The 23,352-nt window shown below is 48.3% G+C and overlaps 1 protein-coding gene across 1 annotated transcript in view; it reads right to left on the minus strand.

Moving 5' to 3' along the window:
- Kif3c (kinesin family member 3C) overlaps positions 1 to 15,278 on the minus strand; it is a 36,000-nt gene extending 20,722 nt beyond the window's left edge. The window contains exon 1 of the mRNA XM_020162979.2: positions 13,059 to 15,278. Coding sequence (XP_020018568.1) covers positions 13,059 to 14,594 — 1,536 coding nt within the window. The 5' untranslated portion in view covers positions 14,595 to 15,278. The remainder of the gene's footprint in view (positions 1 to 13,058) is intronic.
- Between the last annotated feature and the right edge of the window lie 8,074 nt (positions 15,279 to 23,352).

Consider the following 23,352-nt stretch of genomic DNA (forward strand, 5'->3'; position numbering starts at 1 on the left):
TTGAGACCTTTAGCTGGTACTGGGCTCCATGAGCAGAATTCCTGTTTGAGGGTTAACTACCCATTATCACCCCCCTCTGTTTGTCCAGTGCCCCTCTGCCAGCTCTGCCATGACCCAGCCCAGACGTGGACTGCATGACAACTAAATCTGCCTTATCACTTCCTCGCCAAGTCTTGCCCATTTACTCAAACCCACACTCTCAGCCAAGCCTGGCAGATAGGACCAGTCTTGTACTAGAAGAAGGGGCTGGCTGTGGCATGGAACCCAGGGTGGGGGCCTCAGTCCAGGTACAGATCTCAGCTCCTCCTTCTCCCCAGTCTTAAGCTGTGCTATTTCACCCCACACTCTGAAATCTGTCACCCACCAGCTCCCTTTCTTTGCTTTCCCAATCTTTCTGAGGACACCAGGGGTCATCTCTTCCTTTGCCTCAGAGATTTCTATCTTTAACCATCACTTAGGCAGGGTGGGATGGAACAGGGATGGCTCTAATCTGTTAGCAAATTCAGGCTGGGATGTACAGAGTGAAGGCACGGGAATAAGGAGTTTTGGTCCCCAGGAAGAGTTCCCTGGAGCTCTCAGCGGCTCTGGTCAATGCTTCCTTTGTAATCTTTCAGGACCAAAGAGTATAGGTGGGTGGAGCCTGTGGACAGGACTGTGTTCGGTCCTGCTGGTTCTAAATAAGTCCAGTGTATCTAAAAGGCCAGCAGAGGTTGTAAGTGTGTAGGAGATAGGCTTGGAGCTCCAGGGCACTAAAATCTGACTCTTGAGAGAAGGATACGAATCACACGGTAGCAAAGGGATCTTGGGAATCACTGATCCCAACTCCCCAGCTTTATGGATAAGGAAACTGAGGCCCAGAAATGGAATCCTCTAAACCTGGAGTTTCCTAATAAGGATCTTTGTGTGTATCTGCTCTTGTATTGACTAAGCACTTCCCAAGTAATTTCTTGATTATTTGGAGATCTTAATACATGATTCCAGGTATCAGAGGCAGGTCAGTTACTATACAAGTAACAGCCAGGATGACTAAAGGGACACGTCAGTTTGTAGCCATAGCTAGGGCTTCTCAGAGGCTCACCTTTCCTGTTCCAGAAGCAGTCAGAGTGCAAAACCAGAGAGGGAGCTGGGAGCCATGGCTCAAGTGGTAGAGCACCTGCTTGTTAAGCACAAGGCCCTGAGTTCAAACCCCAGTGCCAAAAAAAAGAGGAAAGAAAGAAGAAGGGGAGAGAGAGAGAGAGAGAAAGAGAGAGAGAGAGAGAGAGAGAAAAGAGGCCCTGTACTTAAAGTGCTGATCTGGAAAGCCAGAATGGAGACAGCCAGGCTTGGCCAGTCACTCTTTGGGGAAGATACCATCAAATGTGATTTTCCAAGGACGGAGAAGCCAAACTGGCTCTCCCCTGCCACTGCCAGCTAATCTATGACATTATACAGGCGACAGAAGTCTCAGATGCAGCTTGCCATATGCCTGTGGCTAGGCTAGGTCCTTTTTACCTTAATCATCCTATTTAATCACCACAAGAGCCTTAGGAAATAACAAGTGTGATCTCCATTTGACATGAAAGAAAACCAAGGTTAGAGAGATCAAGTGACTTGCCCAAGGTTATGGAGCCAGTAAACATCAGGCTAACAGTTGAACACCAGCCTCCTAACCCCAAGTCTAATGTCCTTTTCTCTGTTCCCCAGCTTTCTTCTGGGTTCAGATACAGAGGTGCCTTGGACAGAAGAAGCCTTTGGAATTTGCATCTTTACTGATGCAAATTTACTGATGCATCTTTACTGGTGCTCAGGCAAGCTCAGAGTACCATTGCTTTCTTTTGTGGCTGAAATAGCTTCTGCCTGCGTGAGGTTTTTTGGGGCCTCAGGGATGAGTGGCTAGTGCTCTTAAACCATGTGCTCTGGGGAGGTTGTCAGCATTCCCCAGAGTCCCAGAGACAGAGGTTCATGGGAAGGGCCACTTCACCAGTTCCATGGTGGAATGACACAGAGAGTCACTGGTGCCCAGTGGCCCCCATCTGTAATCCTAGCTACTTGGGAGACTGAGATCAAGAGGATCGTGGTTCGAGGCCAGACCAGGAAAATAGTTTGAGAGATTCCACCTCTAAAAACAACGAGAGCAAAATGGGCTGGAGATGTGGTTCCAGTGCTAGAGTGCCTGCATTATAGGTACGAAGCTCTGAATTCAAACTCCAGTCCCACACACACAAAAAAGAGTGCAGGGCATGTGAGTCAGAGGACCTGTCCACATATACTCTGCCACCCTTTTTGTTACAATGTCTAAGGCACCAGCCCTCTGACTGCAGTGTTCTTGTCTGTAAAGTGGGAGAGTTGCCTATGGCCTTGCAGACTTTGGGGCAGAAGGGTGAGTTGGAGGCAGATGGGAATGAGCTTGGTGAATGACCAAGAACAAGCAAATGTTATAGTTCTTCTCTAATTCAGTGCCTCACTGGTATAGGCTCACCCCTCACCGAAGAGGATAGAACAAACCTAGCTCAGCAGACCCTGCTTTCATCTCCTGGGAAAGACAGCTACTCCTGCCGTCACAGGCCCGTTTCTCCCTTTTTGACTCTCTGATGGTAGGTGCTGAGGAGTCAGCACTAAGGGAACAGAAACAGAGGTAGAGGGGAGGGGATGAGGAGGGCTATTTTCAGATGAATAGTGCTATTTCACTGATTCTCTGCCTTGGAGACGTAAATCAGGACGCCACATCTGAGTCTCTTCCTTGGATGGCTCAAAACACAGCATAAATAACGAATGTTCCATCAGAAGAAAGAACAATGAGAGATCAGGAAAATACTGGCTAGGGAGTAAGGTGGTCTGGGCAGGGTGGGAACGCCTGGAGGTGTTTTAGTACCCCTTGGTGGAAAACCAGAAGGAAAATCAGTCTGAAAGTGAGCAAACCATGAGCACCAAAACTGAGCCATGTCTCATCTTTCTCCACTATTGCCCTCACTTATTTGTGGCTTTCTAGAGGATTCTCTCCAGCACTTGGGATGCAAATCCACATGACAGAATGCTAGAGTGTCACACCTAGATGAGACCTAGGATGAGACCTAGATGAGACCATAAGGTGGTCTCCATGTTTAACAGGTGAGGTGCAGGCCCAGAGGGTTGGGTGGGTGGGTGGTCCTGGATCACACAGCCTCCACGCCTCAAATCAAGGCCCATTCATTCCCCTCCATCCCTCACTGCTCCTCGTTCAGGCTGAGTCGGACCCAAGGCTCCCATCCCACCGCATGCAAGGTGTATAACAAACGGAGCACACATATCTACTGATAATTTCTTACAGCCCTGAGAGAGGAAGTGACTTGTCCAAAGGCACAGGATGCCAATAACTGGGTATAATCTAATATTATTATCAACTTTGTATTTAACTATCTTTTTTTTTTGTTTTTGTGGTACTGGGGTTTGAACTTAGTGCCTCACACTTGCCAGGCAGGCGCTCTACCACTCCAGCCACTCTACCAGCCCCTGGATTTATTACCTTCAAGTGAAACTTCTAACCAGGTATTAACATATATTTTTTATACTTTCCATCCTTCCTTTCTTCCTTCCTTCCTTCCTTCCTCCCTCTTTTTGTCCCTCCCTCCATCCCTTTCCCTCCTTTCTTTTCCTTTTTTTGTATTGGGGATTTATCTCTCTGTGTCTTAATTCAGTACTGGAGGTTTGAACTCAGGGCTTTACACACTTGCTAGGTAGGCACCTTACCACTTGAACCAAGCACCAGCTGTCTCTCTCTCTTTTTTTTTTGGCGGGACAGGGGTTTGAACTCAGGGCTTCATACTTACAAGGCAGGTGCTCTACCACTTGAGCCACACCTCCAGTCCATTTTGCTCTGGTGGTTTTGGAGATAGGGTGCCTCAAAGTATTTGCCATCCTCCTGATCTTAGCCTAAGATTATAGGCATGAGCCATCAGTACCCTGACCTCCTTTTTAAAAAACCGTAACCTAGCCAGGGGACTGTGGCTCACACCTGTAATCCTAGCTGTTCAGGAGGCAGAGATTAGGAGGATCGCAGTTCAAAGTCAGTCCAAACAAATAGTTTGAGAGACACTATCTTGAAAAAACCCATCACAAAAAGAGAGCTGGTGGAGTGGCTTAAGGTGGAGGACCTGAGTTCAAACTCCATTACCGGAAAAAAAAAAAAAACCACAAACCCAAACAAAGGAGATTTTTCCTTTAAAAATTTTAGATTAGCTTTTGTTTAATTTAAAAAAAGCAATAGTGCTGCAAATACAGCTCAGCAGACAGTGCTTTCCTAGCACGTATGAAGCCCTGAGTTCAATCCACAGTACCGCAAAAAATAAAACAAACAAACAAAAATAATATATGCTTATTACATGAAAGTTAAAAGCTAAAAAGGTATAAAGAATAAAAGTCCCCCTGCATATTAAAATCCCTAGAGATGACCATTCTTAGTGGCTTTGTGTGATTCCTGGTAGATAAAGTTAACTGTATCTACTGACTTAGGGTCTTGTCCACAGTTACTGAAAAAGATTTGTTGACTGTATGAATAGAGGTGCTGGGCTGAGGTGTCAGAGGCTGGTGATTTGCATCATACAGAAGGGCAGAGATGAGTTAAGCCTCTCAGGAGGCAGGAGTTCCCACAGGGGCCTATTAACCTGGGATGTGGCATCAACCCTTCCTTTCTGAGCAGTTGGGCAGGGTGGAGGGGGAGATCCTGCACCATGGAGTCAGGCAGACAGGCTTGTCATCCTGGCCCTACCATGTCCTAGCCCATGACACTGGGTCATTCATTCTTTAATGTGCCTCAGTATGCCTACTGGCCACCTGGAAATCAAAATAATACTACTTCATGGGGCTGTTGTGAGAATTAAATAAAATGATACATGCAAAGAACACATCAGAGGACTGGCTGAGTAGCTCAAGTGGTACAGTGCTTGCCTAGCAATTGGAGGCCCTGAGCTCAAATACCAGTACTGCCCCACCACCAAAAAAAAAAAAAAGAAAAGGAAAAACAAAGAACACATCTGAGAGCTTGACATTAGGCACACAAGGAAGAAATAGTAGCCACATTTTTTTATGATTATCATCACTGTCATTTTTCTGCTAGTCTACCTAAAGAAAGGAGAAAGCTTGCAGATCCATTCCCTGGTGCAATAGAAGCAGCTGGATTAGGACCTGGCAGCCTACTATGGAGGCTATCTGGGACGAAAAAGACAACTAGTAATTCTTCAGCCTAACCAGAGAAATAATTCCTGGGAGCTAATGCCCAGGAATTTCTTAGGATACTAAAAATTCTAGTGGATGGAGGTATAGCTCAGTGGTAAAGTGTGTGCCTAGCATCCATAAGGCCCTGAGTTCAAGTCCCATCACCTAAAGATGAATGAATAAATACCTAAATAAATAAACAAATAAGTATTCTAGATATACCAAACCAGTGACCTAAGTCACCAGTGACTTATAAGCTCTGAGCAGTTGGGCCTTGTACAGCTCCCACAGCCACAGAGCTGGATCTAAGCAAAGAGACCATCTGCCCATCTCTCAGATGTGCCTCCCGGTTGGGCAACTCCAACAGAGCTCCCAGACTGGCCAGGCACAGTGGGCTGGAGGCAGTACAGAGTCAGGAGGAGAGTGTCCTTCTTAGTGTGAATTCCAGGACTTCTCTCCTGGCCCTCAGAGCACAAAGAGAACCTTATTACACCCACTTCATCCAATCCCGTGCTGTCTGGGGGCTGGAAATGACCAAGAACAATATGACAAGACACACCTCCAGCCAGCACACACCATGGGAAACCTAATACTGGATGAAAGGGCCTACTGAGCCTCACCAGAACCTGAACCCAGAATCTCAAGCAGAAATACATTAGTCTTGCTGGTTAAGTGGCTCAAGTGGTAGAGCTTCTGCCTTGCGCATGTGAGGTCCTGAGTTCAAACCCCAGGACTATTAAAAGCAAAAAAAAAAAAAAAAAAATCTTTCTCCTGAATATTGGGATTACAGGCATGTGCCACCATACCTGCTTCCCACTACTCAAATTTTTATATTACAAAATGCTCCTAGCACAGAACAATTCTGTTAACTGACCACACCTTCCTAGCCAGCAGAGACAGAAAGGAACACAGGAATACTGGTCCTACTCCCACAGATAAGGCAAGGCCACAGACTCTGGCCTAGATGCCAGACCCATCCTAGAGCATAGGTCACATTTTCCTCCAGGGTCTGATCGTGGTGGACTCAGCGGGAACATGAAGGTGCCTACAGTGCCCTGATTTCCAGCCCGTAAGATCTCCAAGTGTCTGCATGGGGCTGGTGTCCTTGGGGACATGTGTTTGGAACCAGCTCGGCTTTGGGAAAAAAGACACTCCCTAGATTACCGGGGAGTCTCTAAGGATGTGGTCCAGCCCTATTTGGAGAGTCACACCAAGATAAGGACAGTGGGATGACACTGAAGATTCAACCCTCCTTGATAGAACTTTCCCTCCTGACATTTCTGCTCCCCAAAAACCCTGCTGTCCACCCACTGCCCGCTCTCTCTCCACCTCTCTCTGCTTCTGTGACCCTATTTCTCTCTTCCCTCTTCATCGTCTCCCTCTATTTCTCTCCTGCTTGTCTCCTATTTGCTCTCTTCCTCTACTCTCATTGATTCCCCCACTTTGGATTTTTTTTTTCCTTTTTTTTAGCACTGAGGTTTGAACCCAGGGCCTCACACTTGCTGGGCAGGAGCTCTTACTGCTTGAGCCAGCCCTTTTTTTGTGATGGGTTTTTTTCAAGATAGGGTCTCATGTACTACTTGTCTGGGCTGGCTTCAAACCATGATCCTCTTGATCTCTGCCTCCTAGTAGCTGGAATTATAGGCATGAGCCACCAGCATCTGCCCCCCCTTAGGATTTTTTGAGACAGTGTCTTGCTATGTAACCCAGGCTGGCCTCAAATTTATGAGCATCCTGAGTTTCTGGGATTATGGGAGTGCACCACCACCACCACACACCCAGCTGTTTTTGATTCTCCTCTAACTGATCATGATGGAGAGTTGAAAAATATCTTTTATTATTGGTTATATTCACACTATACTAAATTTAATTTAATTGGAGATGCAGTCTCACTATGTTCCCTAGGCTGATCTCAAAGCTGTGAGTTCAAGCAATCCTCCTGCCTTAGTCTCCCAATCAACTGCAAGTAGAGGTCTATAGGTGGGTACCATCACACCTGGCTTATATTAAATTTTGAGCCCCTTTATCTTAATTTTCTTCTTTCTTTCTTTTTCTTCCTTTCTCTCTCTCTCTCTCTCTCTCTCTCTCTCTCTCTCTTTTTCTTTCTTGGTTTGGTACTACTGGAGTTTGATCTCAGGGCCTCTTCCTAGGCAGGCATTCTTATCACTTGATTCACTGTGCCAGCCATTTTTGTGTGTGTATTTTTGGGTGTTTTCGAGATAGGGTCTTTTGAACTATTTTCCGGGCTGGCTTTGAACTGTGATCCTCCTCGTTTCTGCCTCCTGAATAGCTAGGATTACAGGTGTGAGTCACTGGTGACCACCTGAAAAGGGGATTTTAAGCATCACTTAGTTCGATGGCTTTTCTGATCCACTGGGCACTTGCAGCATCATACCTAATCCCTGATTGATACTCAGTCTGTCCAACACTCCCAGCTTCCAGGGATGGAGTCATTGCCTTTTCTTCCTGCAGTGCTGGGGCTCAAACCCAGAGCCTCAGGGGCTCTAGCACTGAGCTGTAGCTCCAGCTGGGGCCCACTACTTTATTGGGGCATGACTAACACTGAAAGAGTTGTACACACCAAATACATACAACTCAATGAATTTGAGGATCAGTATACACCCATGAAACCATCACAACCGTTAAGGACACCCATTACTTTAAAAAATGTTTTTTCAATTATGTATATTAATTGTACAAAGTGAGGGGTTTCATTATACGTACATATTCATATACCAACCCACCTATTACCCAACCCACCCATGACTTCTTAAAGCAAACCAATTCTTTTATTTTTTTAGCACAGATTTGAACTCAGAGCCTTGCGCTTGCTAGGTAGGTGCTCTACCACCTGAGCCAGACCATGGGTCAAAAGCAAACCAATTCTAACTGTAAAAAGTTCTTGAAACTGGGCATGCTGGCATCCCAATGCTCCTAGCTCTCTGTAGGCTCAAGTTCCAGGCCAGCCTAAGCAACAGAATAAGACCTTGACTCCAAGAAAAAAAGAAAAAAGTTCCTTATAATGGGCAGAGCACTTGTTGGTGTGAGCCAGGCCCTAGGTTAAGTCCTCAGAATCTCCAAAAAACCAAGAATAGTAACAACACGTTTTTTGGAGGAAGCCTGGTGGATTAGGTGAGATAATTTGTACATTGCTATTACTGTTATTTCTCAGGCTGAAAACTCCCTCTCTTATACCCCATTTATGGTTAACCCCCATGCTCAGAGGGGAGAGGAAGAAGAGGGACCCACAAAGGAGACAGCAAATTCAGTGCCATTTATGCACCCTGTGACTTTTGGGGTTGCCTCTGCAGGGTTTCTTTCTTAAACATTTTTATTAGCATATGATAGTTATATGGGGGATTTCATTGTGACATTTCCATATATACATATATTATATCCCGATTTGGTTCATCCCCTCCATTATTCTCCCTCCTACCCCATTCTCATTTTCCTTTTTAAAATAACTTCAATAGGATTCCATGTTCCATATTCATACCTGTATAGAAAGTACACGGTGGGACAGGGAAGGAGGGGTGGGGGGAAGGGGGAAGAAATGACCCAAACATTGTATGCACATATGAATAAAAGAAAAAGAAAAAAAGAAAGTACATCAGCCATATTCACCCTTCTTTACCTGTTTCCATTACCCTCCCCCTCCCACTAGTGCCCTCCCCTTTGCATGACCTGTTTTACATTCCTGTCTTTCGTTGTTTAAGTGTTCATTGTTCAGTGGGGATTTCTGCCTTGATATCTTACTTTTAAAATCAGTCTAACCCCTCCACTGCTCTTCCTCCCTGTTTTCCCCGACCCTGTGTTATCCAGCAGTTTTCAGTGCATTTTGTTATGTCTTGTTCTTAGTCAGATGTGATCTATTTCTCTGCAGGATTTCTTTCTACACCCACCACTGAGAGCTGGGCTCTAGTGGACAGGCCCCCACTCCTCACCCTACAGACCTACTTACTGGGGTCACACCCAACCCTGGGGTTCCAACCACTCATCAATTCAAGCCTGCGTTTTGTGTCTTCTGCAGCCTCTGCCTCCCCCCACACTCTCCTTTCCCCCTAAGCAGCTAGAATCAAAGTTATAGAAATCACCTAGTCCAACCCCTCAAAAAATTAATTTCAAATTAAAACAGCCATTGAAAAAAATTCTTGCATAATTAAATTTGAGTAGAGAAGGCTTTCTACCAACCAATCTACGTGCATTCTCCAGACATCATCTCAGTCTGTGCATTGTGTGAACACACTTTGTCCGTGCAGGTTCAAATAGCCCTGTGTATTGTGGGTCTGGGCTGGTTCTTATCCCTCCTACTTCATAGTCTGGGCTGCTATCAAGGCCCCTGGAGATACTACCTAAGTATGCCTTGCTAATGATTAATGGTAAGGGGAGCACTGATTCCCACCACAAATTCTCACACATCTCTACACCCTAACACCCTGAGGCCCACTTGGTAGATGTGAGAGATGGAAAAGAGATCCCAAGGAGCCGGGTACAGTGTTTGTACACAGCGAGGGGAGAACAAAGAGAACTGGGAGCAGGAGGGGAGAGCAGGCAAGACAGACTATAAGATGAGTCAGAGAGTGAATGAGGGCACTGGGTTGCCTCAACTACTGTTCAGCTGCCCCAGGGAACGGGGTGGGGGGGGCAGGGAGGGTAGACAGCGAGAGCTGGAGATGATGCCATAATTCAGAAAGTGGGGACAGGAGTGACTTGCAGATGGGAAGCAATAGCTCAGCGAATTTGTAGGAGAGACCCACTCGTCTGCCTCCAGAGGTCTCCAGACTGTCCTGCCTGGCTCTGCTCCCTATGGGCTGGGGCCAGGCAGCTGGGATGGCTGGGTAAGGAAGGAGTTAAGCTCACAACAAAGATGTCAGTCTGGGAGATCACTGGACCCCTGCTTGGCAGACAGAAGCCACCCTGTGGCTGCTAATGCCCTCCATTTATTTGGTGCTTTCAACCTATTTCAAATGCCCTGGTGCTAATGATCTCATTTAATCTTCAGCACAACCCTGGGAAAGAGGCAGGACTGGATGGATTGTTATCTCCACCCTGTGACTCCTGAGGGAACCATCAAATGGTTTCAGTCATCCCAGAAACACCCAGGGCTCAGCCAGTAGGTGCCTTAGGCCTTAGGGGCTGCACCAGAGAGGTTGGATCCTTCCCGGGCTTGTTTCCTGCTGAATATCCTGAGTCCTTCATGAGGAAGGACTCATGCCCTTCATGGAATTTCCCAGGCTGGCCTCCCCCTTTACCTCTGTATGAAAGCCCACACATAATAACCATTTCACCCACTCCCCAGGGAGCTATGTCAGGCTTTTCATCCTCCTTCAGCAAATGGAAACCAGAGGCCTCTAGAGGCAAAGGCCTTTGGCCTGAGTCACACAATGAGCAACCATGGAGGAATCTGGGATGACTTGGAAAGAGCACAGGTCTGGGGGCATCAGAAGACTTGGGATTCCAATTTGGGCTCTGCCACTTAACAACCGGTTCACCGACCACTCTCTACTACCCCAGCCTTGGTTTTCATAATTGTCAAGTGGAAATAACAGTGCCTATTTCTTGGGGTTGTTAGGAGGATTAAATGAGATCAAGATCCCAAAGTGTTATATTAAAACAAATGACTTTGATTATCAAGGAGCCTGGGTCACATGAGGCCTCTGGATCAATGCAAAGAGGCTAGACTCCAAATATGAACAGTCTGGGGTCTGCTCAGTTCACCCGTATGGCCCTGGGTCAGTCCCATGCTTCAGTTTACCAAGTCCCCTGCCAGCTATTAGACTGTGGTGTTGCTGGGGATGTGGCTCAAGCAGTAGAGCACCTGCCCAGTAAGCATGAAGCCCTGTGTTCGAACCCCAGTACTGCCAAAAAACCAAACCAAACAAGAAGTGTTGCATGAACTACAGCTTGGGTGCAAGAATTCTTATTCGTCCGTTCATTCAGTCATTTTAGAGACAAGGTCTCACCATGCTGCCCAGGCTGGCTTCAAACTCCTGGGCTCAAGCAGTCCTCCTGCCTTAGTTTCCCACGTAGTTGGGACTATAGGTATGAGCCACAGTGCCTGGCTACCCCCTGCTCTCTTGACTGTCCTCTTACCTGCCTTACATTGCCTTAGATCCAAAATTTTATTAAGGGAAGTCAGTCAGTTCCCCATAATAAGTGGCTTGCTCTCGCCCTTCCCCATATTTCGTAGACAGCTGAAGGGTCAATCTGCCCTCTCCTCCCTTTTTTATCCTCCATTGCTCCCACTGCCTCCCAACTTAAGAGCAGTGAAACCAATGTAGAACGGACCAGGTAAGATTTCCCAGTTGAAAGCACTAGCCTGCTTGCTGTAGTCCCTCCCTGGTGGGGAATGCTGGCCTAACTGTCCTGCCTTTAGCATCTTGCTTCTCCCAGGTGACCCTGGCAATGCCAGGCCCCTGATCCTTCCCTTGAGGGCACAGCTCAGCATAACGCTGGCTGAGCTCAAGGAGGTGAATTAAATATTAAACACGCAGGGCCAGAGCCCCTTGTGCAGGAGCGCATTCCCAGTACACAGACAATGCGCACGGCTCGGCTGTCACTCATCACGTGGCTATGGGCTGGGCTTCCCTGCTTCCAGCTCACACTCCTAAGAAGGAATAAGAAATGGCAATGTTTTACTCTTCATAGCAAGCTCATGGTTCCTATGTCCTTCCTCCAACCCCCAGTGTTGAAGGCTCCAGGGATCTAGAAAAGTCTGGAACACTGAGTGGTGGCATTTGCAGCACTGAAATTTAACAAGCTGTGATTGGCTCAGTAGCTTGGCTCTGCTTAGAGCTGGAGGCTCCCATGGGAAGGGAACAGCTCAGGAAGGACACTAAGGCCCTACCATCTCTCAGGGAAATGGGGAATTGGATAGCATTGGACAAGGTCTAGTGGTACTGGCCAGTAGGTCTGTTTCTCAGATTGATACAGAACATGGAATTGTCAGATCAGCAGAGCCTCAGATCACCCAGGCTAACCTACTTACAGAAAGGGAAACTGAGCCATGAGGAAAGGGGAAACAGTTTACACAAGGTCAATCAATGAGCTGCAGAATAAGAGGCCTAAACTCCTCAGTTTAGAGGCCTAAACTGGACAGAGCCCAGTGCCCTTCCCTCCCCCCCCATCTTCTGCATGACCCCCAAATTTCCTTCCTAACGACACCAAGGAATGGGTTCAGCACTGAGTGGGCCTGGCATTGCATGGCCCAGTGGGCCATTTTCATAGGATGCAGAATCCACCCATGTTACTGTCTTGCCATTGAAGAACTGAAATAATGTGAGGTCCGTGGGTTCCAGCTCAGGTTCTCTACTTTGTAGGATGTACCCCAGTCCTGTCACTTCTCTGAGCCTTAGTTCCTCATTTGTAAAATGGAGACTTAAGAACTACTACTCTGAATGAACTGGTATCAGTGGGGTATGTGCAAACTGTGAAGTGCTAGCCAAATGCCAACTATTTTTAATATGATGTGAGGTCTGGATGGTGCAGAGGGAGGAAGTGGTGGGAGAGGAGACTGGGTAGGAGTGAGAACCCACACTCACAAGGTGTGAAGTCCTGTCTGGCCATCCCACAAACCCGACCAATCCTGGGGCCACCAACAGAGACTGACAGCAGCAGGTCAGACTGTCCCAAGTTCATTGGCTCAACACCACCTGCTCACTTTGCTTCACATGTAAGCATGCATATGCGTGTGTCTGGTCATCCAGTATTGCAGCAATTTGCATAGTTGCTCCAGGGGAGAGGGCAGTGTGTGGTGCTGAGGGAAGACACATCAGGACACTTCAAGACATCATCTCCCAGACCACCCCCCACCCCCTGCAAATGAGAGCCTACCAGCCAAGGGAACTTGCAGGGACCTTTCTCATGCTTGGAGACTCTGGAGCCCTTACCTTGTACTTGGCTGCCAGCAGTTCTGTGGCCTGCTGCTCCCGCCGCAGGTCCTCCAGCATCTTCTCCTTCTCCTCCAGCAGCTTCTGCTTCTCCTCGCTCACCAGGCTGCGGTCATCCTGGATGGCGGCTTTCTCCTCCTCCAGCCGCTCCTTCTGCTCCTGCAGATAATTCTCCATGTTCTTCTCCAAGGCTGTCTCCAGGATGGGCTGGGGCGGGCGGTGGTTGTTGTTGTCATCCTCCTCTTCAGCTACCCAGGCCTCAATCACTGGCCCCTCAGGATACCCTGCCGGGGCTGACACGGCTTTCTTCCTGCGACTGCTCTTCCTCCGGGGCCTCTTCCCTAGCATCCCCTTCTTCTCCAGCTGGGCCTTCAGGCGGGCGATCTCCTCCTGGAATTCCCGCAGCAGTGTGTCTTTGGGGTCCTCATTGACCCGAGGCTTGTTCTTGATATTCTTGGCTCGGTTGGCAAAACGTAGGGTGGAGAGGCTCTCGTCATAGCTGTGAGAAGCTGGCCCCAGTGTGGCCACCATGATGGTCTTGGCATTCCCTCCCAGAGAGTCCTGGAGCAGCCGGGTCAGCTTGGAGTCCCGGTAGGGAATGTGTGTGCTCCTGTTGCCAGCCAGGGCAGCGATCACATTACCCAGGGCGGACAGCGAGAGGTTGATTTTGGAGGCTTCCTTAGGCCTCTCTCCACCACTGCCACTGCCACCTCCATTGCCACCACCTCCTGTGGACTGTGTGGCTGGCCCTCCAGCTGTGTTGGGGCCTGCCTTGTTCTGCCTCTCGCTGCCAGCCAGGTCCACCAGGTTGAGCTTGCCCACACGGATGTGGTCCTGGCCATCAGAGCCACGCTCGCTACACTCCACCGTGATGACAAAGATGGCATGGGAGCGGGAGCTGACCTCATTCATATGGGTGCTGCCCACTGCCCGGGTCTGGTTCCCTAGGTTCATCACATGCTCTATCTCCTTGACATTCTTGGTGACAAAGGAGGAGAGGTCCTTGATGTACACGCCTGTCTCGGGATTCTCCTTCAGCTCTAGCCTTTTGCCTGGCTCTTTCGAGAGCAGGTCTCGAATCTCCTCCTGGTAGATCTCTAAGTAGGAGGCCCGGACCAAGTACTGCTGATTCTGGGAGCGAGAGATATGGGTGAAGATGTGCTCAAAAGCGTTGGGGATGACCCCGCGAAGCTCGGGCTCCACCCAGGTCCCCTGCATGGTATAGGTCTTGCCAGTGCCAGTCTGGCCATAGGCAAACACTGTGCCATTGAAACCCTGAAGGACCGAGTCTATTAGGGGCCTCACGGTTTCATCATACAGGTCGGCCTGCTTGGAGCTGGCGTCATACACAGCGTCAAAGGTGAAGGTCTTGGGCAGCTCCCCGGGGGCGGCGCGAGGGTTACGCAGGGTCACCTGGCCCAGTTTCACGTCCATGGTCAGAATCTGCTCGTGACCAGCAGCCTCCTCCTTCCTGCTGAGGGGGCGGCACCGAGCCACCACCTTCAGGGCCTCGCTAGCCTTGGTCTTACTGGCCATCTTGCTGCTCTGTCCTTCCCGCTGGCCCCCTCCGCAGCCGGGGCGGTCCTGCTGTCCGGCTCCCTTAGGTCGGGATCGGGATCGGCGGGGCCGGCCCAGCCCCTAGGCGCCGGTCCTCAATCCGCATTCAGCCTCCTAGGGTGGGGATGCTGGGAGGTGGCCCTGCCGCTGCTGCAGTCCGGGCCTCCGCCGCTCTCTGGTCCTCGGCGCACGGGCTGGGGAGGTGGAATTACGCAGAACCCCCGGGCACCCGCGGTAGTAGCGCTTGCCTTAGGGCAGTGCCCGGAGCCCGCCCCATGCTGGGGCAGAGGGAGCGCAGCCGTAAACAGCTCCCGCAACAATGAGATAAAGGAAGAGGAAAATGGGATGGGGGTGGGCGGCAGAGCTGTCTTCTTCTCCTCCTCCTCCTTCCTCTAGGGATCCATGGCGGGGGGCTGCGGGTCCTGGGCGGCCGGGGGTCCCTGGGCCTCCCGAGGGTAGAGGCTCACCTGGAGTCCTCCCCGCAAGCTGGAGGATCATTCATTGCAGCCAGCGCGGCTGCTGCTGCTGCTGCTGCTGCCTCTGCCTCCTCCTTCCCCGCCGCCGCCACCGGAGAATGGGAGAAAAACAGAAGGGGATGGGGCGGAGCAGCGGCGGCGAGAGTGATGTTGCCGCCGCCGCCGCCGCCGCCGCCGCGCTGCGGCCCCAGCTAAGGCTCCCGGCTGGGGTGGGGCAAGGGGCGGGGCCGCGGGGCGGGGAGCGCGAGCGGGGCGCGGCCTAGGGGCGGGGGACCCCGACGCATCGCCGCCTGCACCCCGCGACCCCCCTCCGGGATGACTCCCGTGCAGACCCAGGTCCTGCGCCCACCAGTCGGGTGCAGCGCAGCCACCTCCCGCCGTCACCCCACCGAGCCCGAGCATGCTGGGAGTTGTAGTCCTGCCTTTGTTAACCGGCTTCTGGCAGGTTGCTAATGCCTTCTCCAGTCCTACAGCATGCAACCCTTGAGCGACTGCTGAGGTTGCACCACTCACGCATGTTCCCTCCGCAGCCACCATCCCGTCAGCTCCCACTGCTTCTGCCTTTCTACCTCCAAATGGGGACATGTCACGACCACCACCACCACCACCCCACCACCCCCACCTCAAGGTGTCGCTGGGCCTCCTGCAGCCTAACTCCTAAATATTTCTGGGCTCTGTCCTTTCCTCTCCCTACCCTAGTTTACTGCGGCCTTCCTGTTCTAGATGCTGGAACCAGGTCTACACAAGAACCCTGGGTGCTACCAGTCCTCCACCTTCCATATCCTACCAAGGCCTGCCTGTCTTCTGACTTCCCAGTCTTACCTCCACTACTCTGACAGAGAACCAGGCCTTCACACTTTCGAGCATCTGCTGAGCTCTGGGCGCACTCTAAGAGTTGGGTTCTTCTTGTGCTCAAGAAACACACATTTTAGAAACATGTTTTATTTCCTTAACTGATTCTGTTGTGTTTCATCTTTGTGCCTGTGTCCAGAGATCCTGTCACCCTTCTGTACATAGTGCCCTGTCGCCTAGGCAAAGCAAGCACTGCTTTCTCCAGGAAGCCTTCCCTGACCATAGTAGAAAGAGGGACAACATTTGCATAAAATGAAACCTGGACTTGAGTTCCAGTTCTGATCTCCACCCAATAATGTGATGTTGAGTAGTTTACTCCAGTCTTGATTTCCTCATCTGCTCAAAAAAATTGGAGGAGGAGAAAAATAACATATACGTCGTGGAGTAGTTGGGAGGTTGAAATGTGGCCAATGTGACACCCTTCATCTGGACAATGGCCCAGCTTCCTTTGCTTGATAGCACCTGCCTCCTGGAGCCTCCTGGCTAGAGCAGGTCTGTCTTACTGTTCCTCTGTGGGGGTCTTCCTATTTTTTTTTTCTCCTCTGGAAAGCAAATGAAGTATAACCAGTATAGTCCTGCAAATCTAAGGACCAAGCCAGAGTCCAGTCCATTCTGCTGCCCTCATTTTCTTCTCTCTGAGGTCTCAATGGAGGAGGTGCTGCTATCTGGAATGTCAAGGCCCTTCTTTAAAGAATAGTCATTCCACAAAGCGTTTCTGATTCTGTTTCTTCTAGAGGGCCGAATTCTTTAGTTCTTCAACTCTATAAGCTTATCTCCTTGCTTGTTCCCCATCCCCAAGTCACCAGGACTTGAAGGCCAGCTAGGCTAGAGGCTTGAGGCTTAGCTTCTGAAGTTCACTTCTGCAGTCTTCTGGCCTTCCTCCCCTCTCTGTTGATCAAGCTGTGATGTTTGTGATGAACTGGCTTTGGACCAATTGTTGGGTGAGGTTTTGGCTTTGTAAACTAACCTCTCTTGGCTCTGACAACCTGACTTCTGGATAAACCATTTGGTTCTTGAACTATTTTTGTCACATTTGGCTTTGGCTTTTGAACACCCTTCTCTGTTCTGGCCAAAACACCTGTCGCTACAGTGCTGGATAAAATGGGTCCAGACTCTGTTCTCTCCTGATGTCGTCACCTGGCGTGGCACTGGATCAGAACCTGTAGGGGAGAGAGGTAGAAATGCAATTACTTACAAGATTTGTGAACCTGAGTAAATTATTTTACTCTTAACAGCTATTTAAACAATAGTCTGCACTCGTAGGTCTAAATGAAAATTAAGTGAAATCAGTATATATGAAAGCTCCTACACCATCAAAGGCACTTAATTTCCTTCCTTTTCCTCATTCACAGCTATTCATTTTCCTTGTATCCCCTTCATGTTGTCTTTGCACATTCTTTTTGAGCCACAGTCTTGCTCTGTAGCCCAGGCTGACCTCAAACTTGCAATCCTCCTGCCTCGGCCTCCCAAGTGCTGAGATTATAAGTGTGTGTATCTCTGTGCCCGTTCTTCCCTCCTCTTCCGCAGTGGCGTCTCCAGACGGTCTGACTTGCTCAAGGTCCTCCAAACACACCATGTTTTTTTGTGTGTGTGTCTCTATGTCTGTGTTCATTCTGCTCCTCTGCCTGAAATGCCCTCCTGACTTTGTTCCTGTCTACACAGTCTGATCTTCCCTTCATCCCAGAGCTCAGACTCACAGGGCTTCTACTCCCCCACTCAATAGACATTTCTCTTACCAAAGCCACCAGTGAGTTCTATGATGTCCCTTTCAGTGGGAGGTTTTCACAATCCACCTGTCCCTTCTTTATGACACTCTGGCTACCCACTGCTTCCACAACTCTACATTTTTTCTGTTTCTCCCCCTACAACGATGAATTCAGTCTCCTCAACTCCAACAGTAAAGGTTGAAGCTCACTAAGGCTTGGTCCTGAGCGCTCTCTCTCTCTCTCTCTATTGGTGGGGCCAGGGTTTGAATTTAGGCCTTTGCATTTGCAAAGCAGGCACTCTACCACTTGAGCCACACCTCCTGTCCATTTTGCTCTGGTTATTTTGGAGATGGGGAGGTCTCTCAAACTATTTGCCCAGGCTGGCCTTGAACTGTGATCCTCCTGATCTCAACCTCCCAAGTTGGATTACAGGTGTGAGCCACTGGCACCTGACCTAATCACTCTCTTCTCCCAGTGCTACCCTCTAGTGTCACTACAGCTGAAGGCCTCAATTGCTGTCTAAATGACTCCTAAATTTGTGTCTCTAGTCCAGACTTCTTTTCTGAGTTGCAGACCTGTGTGTACAATCCTGGAATGGACATAGCCACCGGAAATTCTACTTGGCCACAGTGAACTCATCAATCTCCCCTCTAAACTTGCTTCTCCAAATAGAGTCCCTGGCTCTGTAAATAGCACTCCCCTAGTCTCCAATCCACCCATTCAAACACCAAGTCCTGTCCACTCAACTTCCTAAATATTTCTCAGATCAATTAACTTCCCCACTTTCCCAGCCACGGTCATGGCCAAGCTGCCATCTTCTGTGGCCTGGACTCCCATCCGAGCCTCCAGTGTGGTTTCCCTGGGTCTGCTCTTGCCCCATGCCACCCATTCTCTCCAAAGAAATCTTTTACAAACATGTATCTGATCACATCCCTCCAGGCTTAAAACCTTCCAATGCTTCTCATTGCTCTTAAAGCTCAAATCATTAATATGGTCCCCAAGTCCTTGCATGATCTGGGACCTGTCCATACCTCCTGTCACATCTTGTGCCTCTCAACACCATAGTCCCCTTGTTCTAGTCACAATGGCCTTCATCATCCTCCTTCCACCTTCCTACCCCAGGGCCTCTTGCACATTCTGCTTCTGCTACTGGAAGACTTACCCTCACCATCTTGCCTAGATACCTCCTCTTCATCCTCAGATCACTGCTCAAATATCACTTCTCAAGCAAACTGTTCTGGATTTCCTCACCCAGGTGGTGGTCCTCTACAGTATTCTCATCCTTCCCTGTCCTTTCCTTCGTGGAACTCAGCATCATGCTATTAAATACTTGCTCAAATCCCTGTTGGTCAATGAAGACAGAATGTCTGTTTTGTTCATGATTTTATCTTATTTTTTTATTAATTTGTTTATTTTTATTGGAAATGGGGTCTTGCTCTGTAGCCCAGGCTGGTCTCAAATTCGAGATTCTCCAGACTTATCCTTTCAAGGCAAAGGTATTACAGGTGCATAAGCACACCTAGTTGGCTTTTTTTTCCATTCTTTTTTTTTTCTTTTTGGTGGTATTGGGGTTTGACCTCAAGGACTCATGCAGGCAGGAACTCCACCAGCCCTGTTTTGTGTTGGGTATTTTTCAGATAGGGTCTCACAAACTATTTCCCTGGGGTTGGCCTTGAACTGTGATCCTCCTGATCTCTGCCTCCTGAGTAGCTAGGATTACAGGTGTGAGTCACTAGCACCCTTTTTTTTTTTCTTCCATTCTTATATTCAGAACAGCTAGCCTATTTCTGGCATATAGCATGTGATCAGTAAGTATTTTTAAATAAATGAGATAATGCCTCATATGAAGGCTAGGAGAGTAGCTCAAGTGGTAGAAGCCCTGCCTAGCAAACATGAGGCCGTGAGTTCAAACCCCATACTGAGAAAAAAAAAAAGATAACTCAAAGTAGATAAAAAGCTATCACAGTAAAAACAAACAAAACCTCTTATGGATATCACTCTTCTGGGAAGACTTAGTTGACTCTACCAGAGTTAATCTTTCCTCAGGATCTCTTGCATGGCACCATTTAGCTACTTTTTTTTTTTCAACACTAAAGGTCAAACTCAGGGGGGGCCTCTGTTTAACTACACTCAGTGCTCATCACGTCAGACTTGCACTGTCGCTAGCTGAGTCTGTCTTCCTCACCACAGTGTGTGTCCTCTGCAGACAGGAGCTGTAATTTTTGTCTCTGTGTCTCCCTTCCCCACACTCAGCACGTGGTTATGTCCCTTCATGATTATACACACCTTAGGTAATCAGTACTCACTTGGCCTTTTCCCAGTCCCAGGAAGAGGTGGGGAGGAATGTTGACATCCCTGTCCTGTCAGGAAGACCTCAGCCACTCACCCTGCACCCTGCAGCCCTGGCAGTCTCTCCCTCCATCATGGGTTGCACTGACTGTGGAATGAGGTACAGACTGGTGGCTTTTGAGTCCTGATTTGAGGGACAGCTACCATGGGTACACATCCATCCTTGGCTGAGTGGGATTAACAAGCCCCTTTGCTGCATTTCCTCTGGTAAGGAAAGTCCTTTCCTCAAGGAGGATTCACACACTAGCATCTTCTTCCTGTGTGGACCCACTATGACTGTACCAAGAAGACAAGGCATTCATTAATAAAATGCAAGTAGTAATTTAGGATTTGGATTTACCCTGCAACACCAAGTTTGGCCAGCAGAGAGAGACATGACTACGTGACAGAATAATTGGATGCCATCCAGATTTCTGGGCTGTCAATCACTGAAGTATGTTCAAGCCTAGATTTTTAGTTAATTAATTAATTTGTTTGTTTGTTTGTTTACTTTTGAGTAGGACTAGGGTTTGAACTCAGGGCTTCGTACTTGCATAGCAGGCATTCTACCACATGAGCCATAGCTCCAGCCCAATTTTCTCTGGTCTCGTGAACTATTTGCCCAGGATGGCCTTGAACCAAGATCCTCCCACTCTCAGCCTTCCAAATAACTAGGATTACAGAAGTGAGTCACCACTCCTGGCTAAATCTTTTATTATTATTGTTGTTGTTATTTTGGTGGTAATGAGGTTCGAACTCAGGACCTCACACTTGCTAGGCAGATGCTCTATCACTTGAGCCACTCCACCAGCCCTATAATATTTGTTAAAGGTGCTCGGATCCAGACCCAGGGCCTCATGTGTTCTAGGCAAGTATTCACCTTTGAGATATCCCAGCCTTCAAAGTCTCACTGGTGACTCATGCCTGTAATCCCAGCTATTCAGGAGGCAGAGATCAGGAGGATCGAGGTTTGAAGCCAGCCCAGGCAAATAGTTCCGAGAGACTGTACCTCAAAAAACCCTTCACAAAAAAGGACTGGTGGAGTGGCTCAAGGTGTAGTCCCTGAGTTCAAGGACCAATACCGTAAAAAAAAAAAAAGCTTCAATTTCTAATTGTTCCTCTTTCCTCTACTGCTTTTTTTTGGTGGATTGGGGTTTAAACTCAGGGCTTCTTGCTTGCAAAGCACGTGCTCTACCACTTGTGCCCCACTTCCATTTTGCTCTGGTTAATTTGAAGATAGGGGATCTCTCAGACTATTTGCCTGAGCTGGCCTCCTGATCTCAGCCTTCCAAGTAGCTAAGGTTACAGACGTGAGCCACTCATATCCAGCAGCATCCATTTTGAAATGTTGTCAGCTAGCTATCTATAAACGTATATGTCCTTGATAAGGCTCCTCCTACTACATGTAAGTAAGTGTAAAAATGATAAAATAAAAGAGAGAGAGATTTCTTCTACTTTATCATACTTAACTTTCTTGTTATCAAAATAATTTAAGAACATTTTAGGGTTGACAGAGTGGCCTGCCTAACAAGTGTGAGGCCCTGAGTTCAAACCTCAGTACCACAAAAAAACAGATCTAGAAGAACATTTTAAAAAGACTTTTTAGCTGGGTGCAGGTGACTCACAACTGGAGTCCTAGCTACTCAGTTCATGAGACCCTATCTCAAAAATATCCAACACACACACACACACACACACACACACACACACACAAAATAGGGCTGGTAGAGTAGCACAAGTGGTAGAGTACCTGCCTAGAAAGCCTGAGGTCCTAAGTTCAAATCCCAGTACTGCCAAAAAATAACTTTTATTAATTATTTTTAAAAATGAGCTTGGGGCTGGAAGTGTGGCTCAAGCAGTAGAGTGCCTGTTTAGCTAAATGCAAAGCCCCAAGGTCAAAACCCCAGTACTGTCAAAAACAAAAATAAGAGAGTTTGGGCCTTATTACATATAGAATTTTTTTGTGGTACTGGGATTTGAACTCAGAGCCAACACCTTAAACCACTCCACCAGCCCTATTTTTTGACCTTTTGAGATAAGGCCTCATGAACTATTTGCCTGGGTTGGCCTCAAACATTAATCCTCCTGACCTCTGCCTCCTGAGTAAGTAGGATTACAGGCATGGGCCACTGGAGATAATTCTTTCTTTCTTTTTTTTCTTTTTTTGAGGCACTGTGCACATGATTGACTCCACTTGTTTTGGTTTTTTTAAATTTTATTTTATTGTTTTTAGATTTACTTACATGTGTATACATTGTTTGGGTCACCTCTCCCTATCCCGCCCCCTTGACTCCACTTCTTACTCTGTATGCAGTCCATCAACAAATCCTATCTGGGTTCTGCCTTCAAAATGTATGATCTTGACTCCAAAACAATTTGTGTCACTACTACCACCCTCATCCCCCACCCCCAGGTCAACACCACCCTTGTCTCTCACCTGGACACCGCTTGAGCATTTTAACAGGAATCCCTGTGTCTGCCCTAAGCCCTACTCTCCTGTCACAGAGCAGCCAGGAGTCACATCTGAGCACTTCCTGATCTCAGGCCTCCAGGGGTGTCTTGTCACCCTTAGAAGAAAGTCCGGAGTCCTCCCTAGGGCACAGAGGCGTTATGTGACAAGTCCCCAGCCACTTCTCCCCTTTCGTGTCTCCGTGTTCTCTCCCTCCCTCACTGTGATCCAACTACACAGGCCTCCCTGTTTCTCAGTTGCCCACTCGCTCTGTCCTCAGCCTGGAGCTTGTCCCCATCCTGCACCCGGCGCCCTCCCCCACTCCCTGTTGTTTCAAATGTCATTACTCACTGAAGATTTTTGACCGAGTTTCCTAAAATAGCTCTTCCTTGCTCTATATCCTTACTCTGCTTTTTTCTCCCCCTCCAGCTCTTACTATGATGACATTCTAGACATTTCTTTAGCTTTTAAATTATTTCTTTTTCTTTTCTTTTCTTTCTTTCTTTCTTTTTTTTTTTTTTTAATACTGGGGTTTGAATTCAGGGCCTACACCTTGAGCCACTTCACCAGTCCTTTTATGTGATGGGTTTTTTTGAGATAGGGTCTCGAAAACTATCTGCCTGGGCTGGCTTCTGACCATGATCCTCCTGATCTCTGCCTCCTGAGTAGCTAGGATTATAGGCGTGAGCCACCAGTAAAAAACATTTATCTTTTTCTGTTCTGAGGCAGGGTTTCACTATGTAGCCCAGGCTGGCCTCAAACTCGTGATCCTTCTGCCTCAGCCTCCTGACTGCTGGGATTATGTATGTGGACCACCACAGTGGTCTTAGATGTTTTTCTGTCCCACAAACAGGTAGATTGCAAACAATGAACGAGAATTTCACTCTGTATCTCCAGACCTAGGAGTAGGCCTGGTTCATAATGAG

This window comes from Castor canadensis, chromosome 12 (genome assembly GCF_047511655.1).
Source record: "Castor canadensis chromosome 12, mCasCan1.hap1v2, whole genome shotgun sequence".
NCBI classification, from domain to species: Eukaryota; Metazoa; Chordata; class Mammalia; order Rodentia; family Castoridae; genus Castor; species Castor canadensis.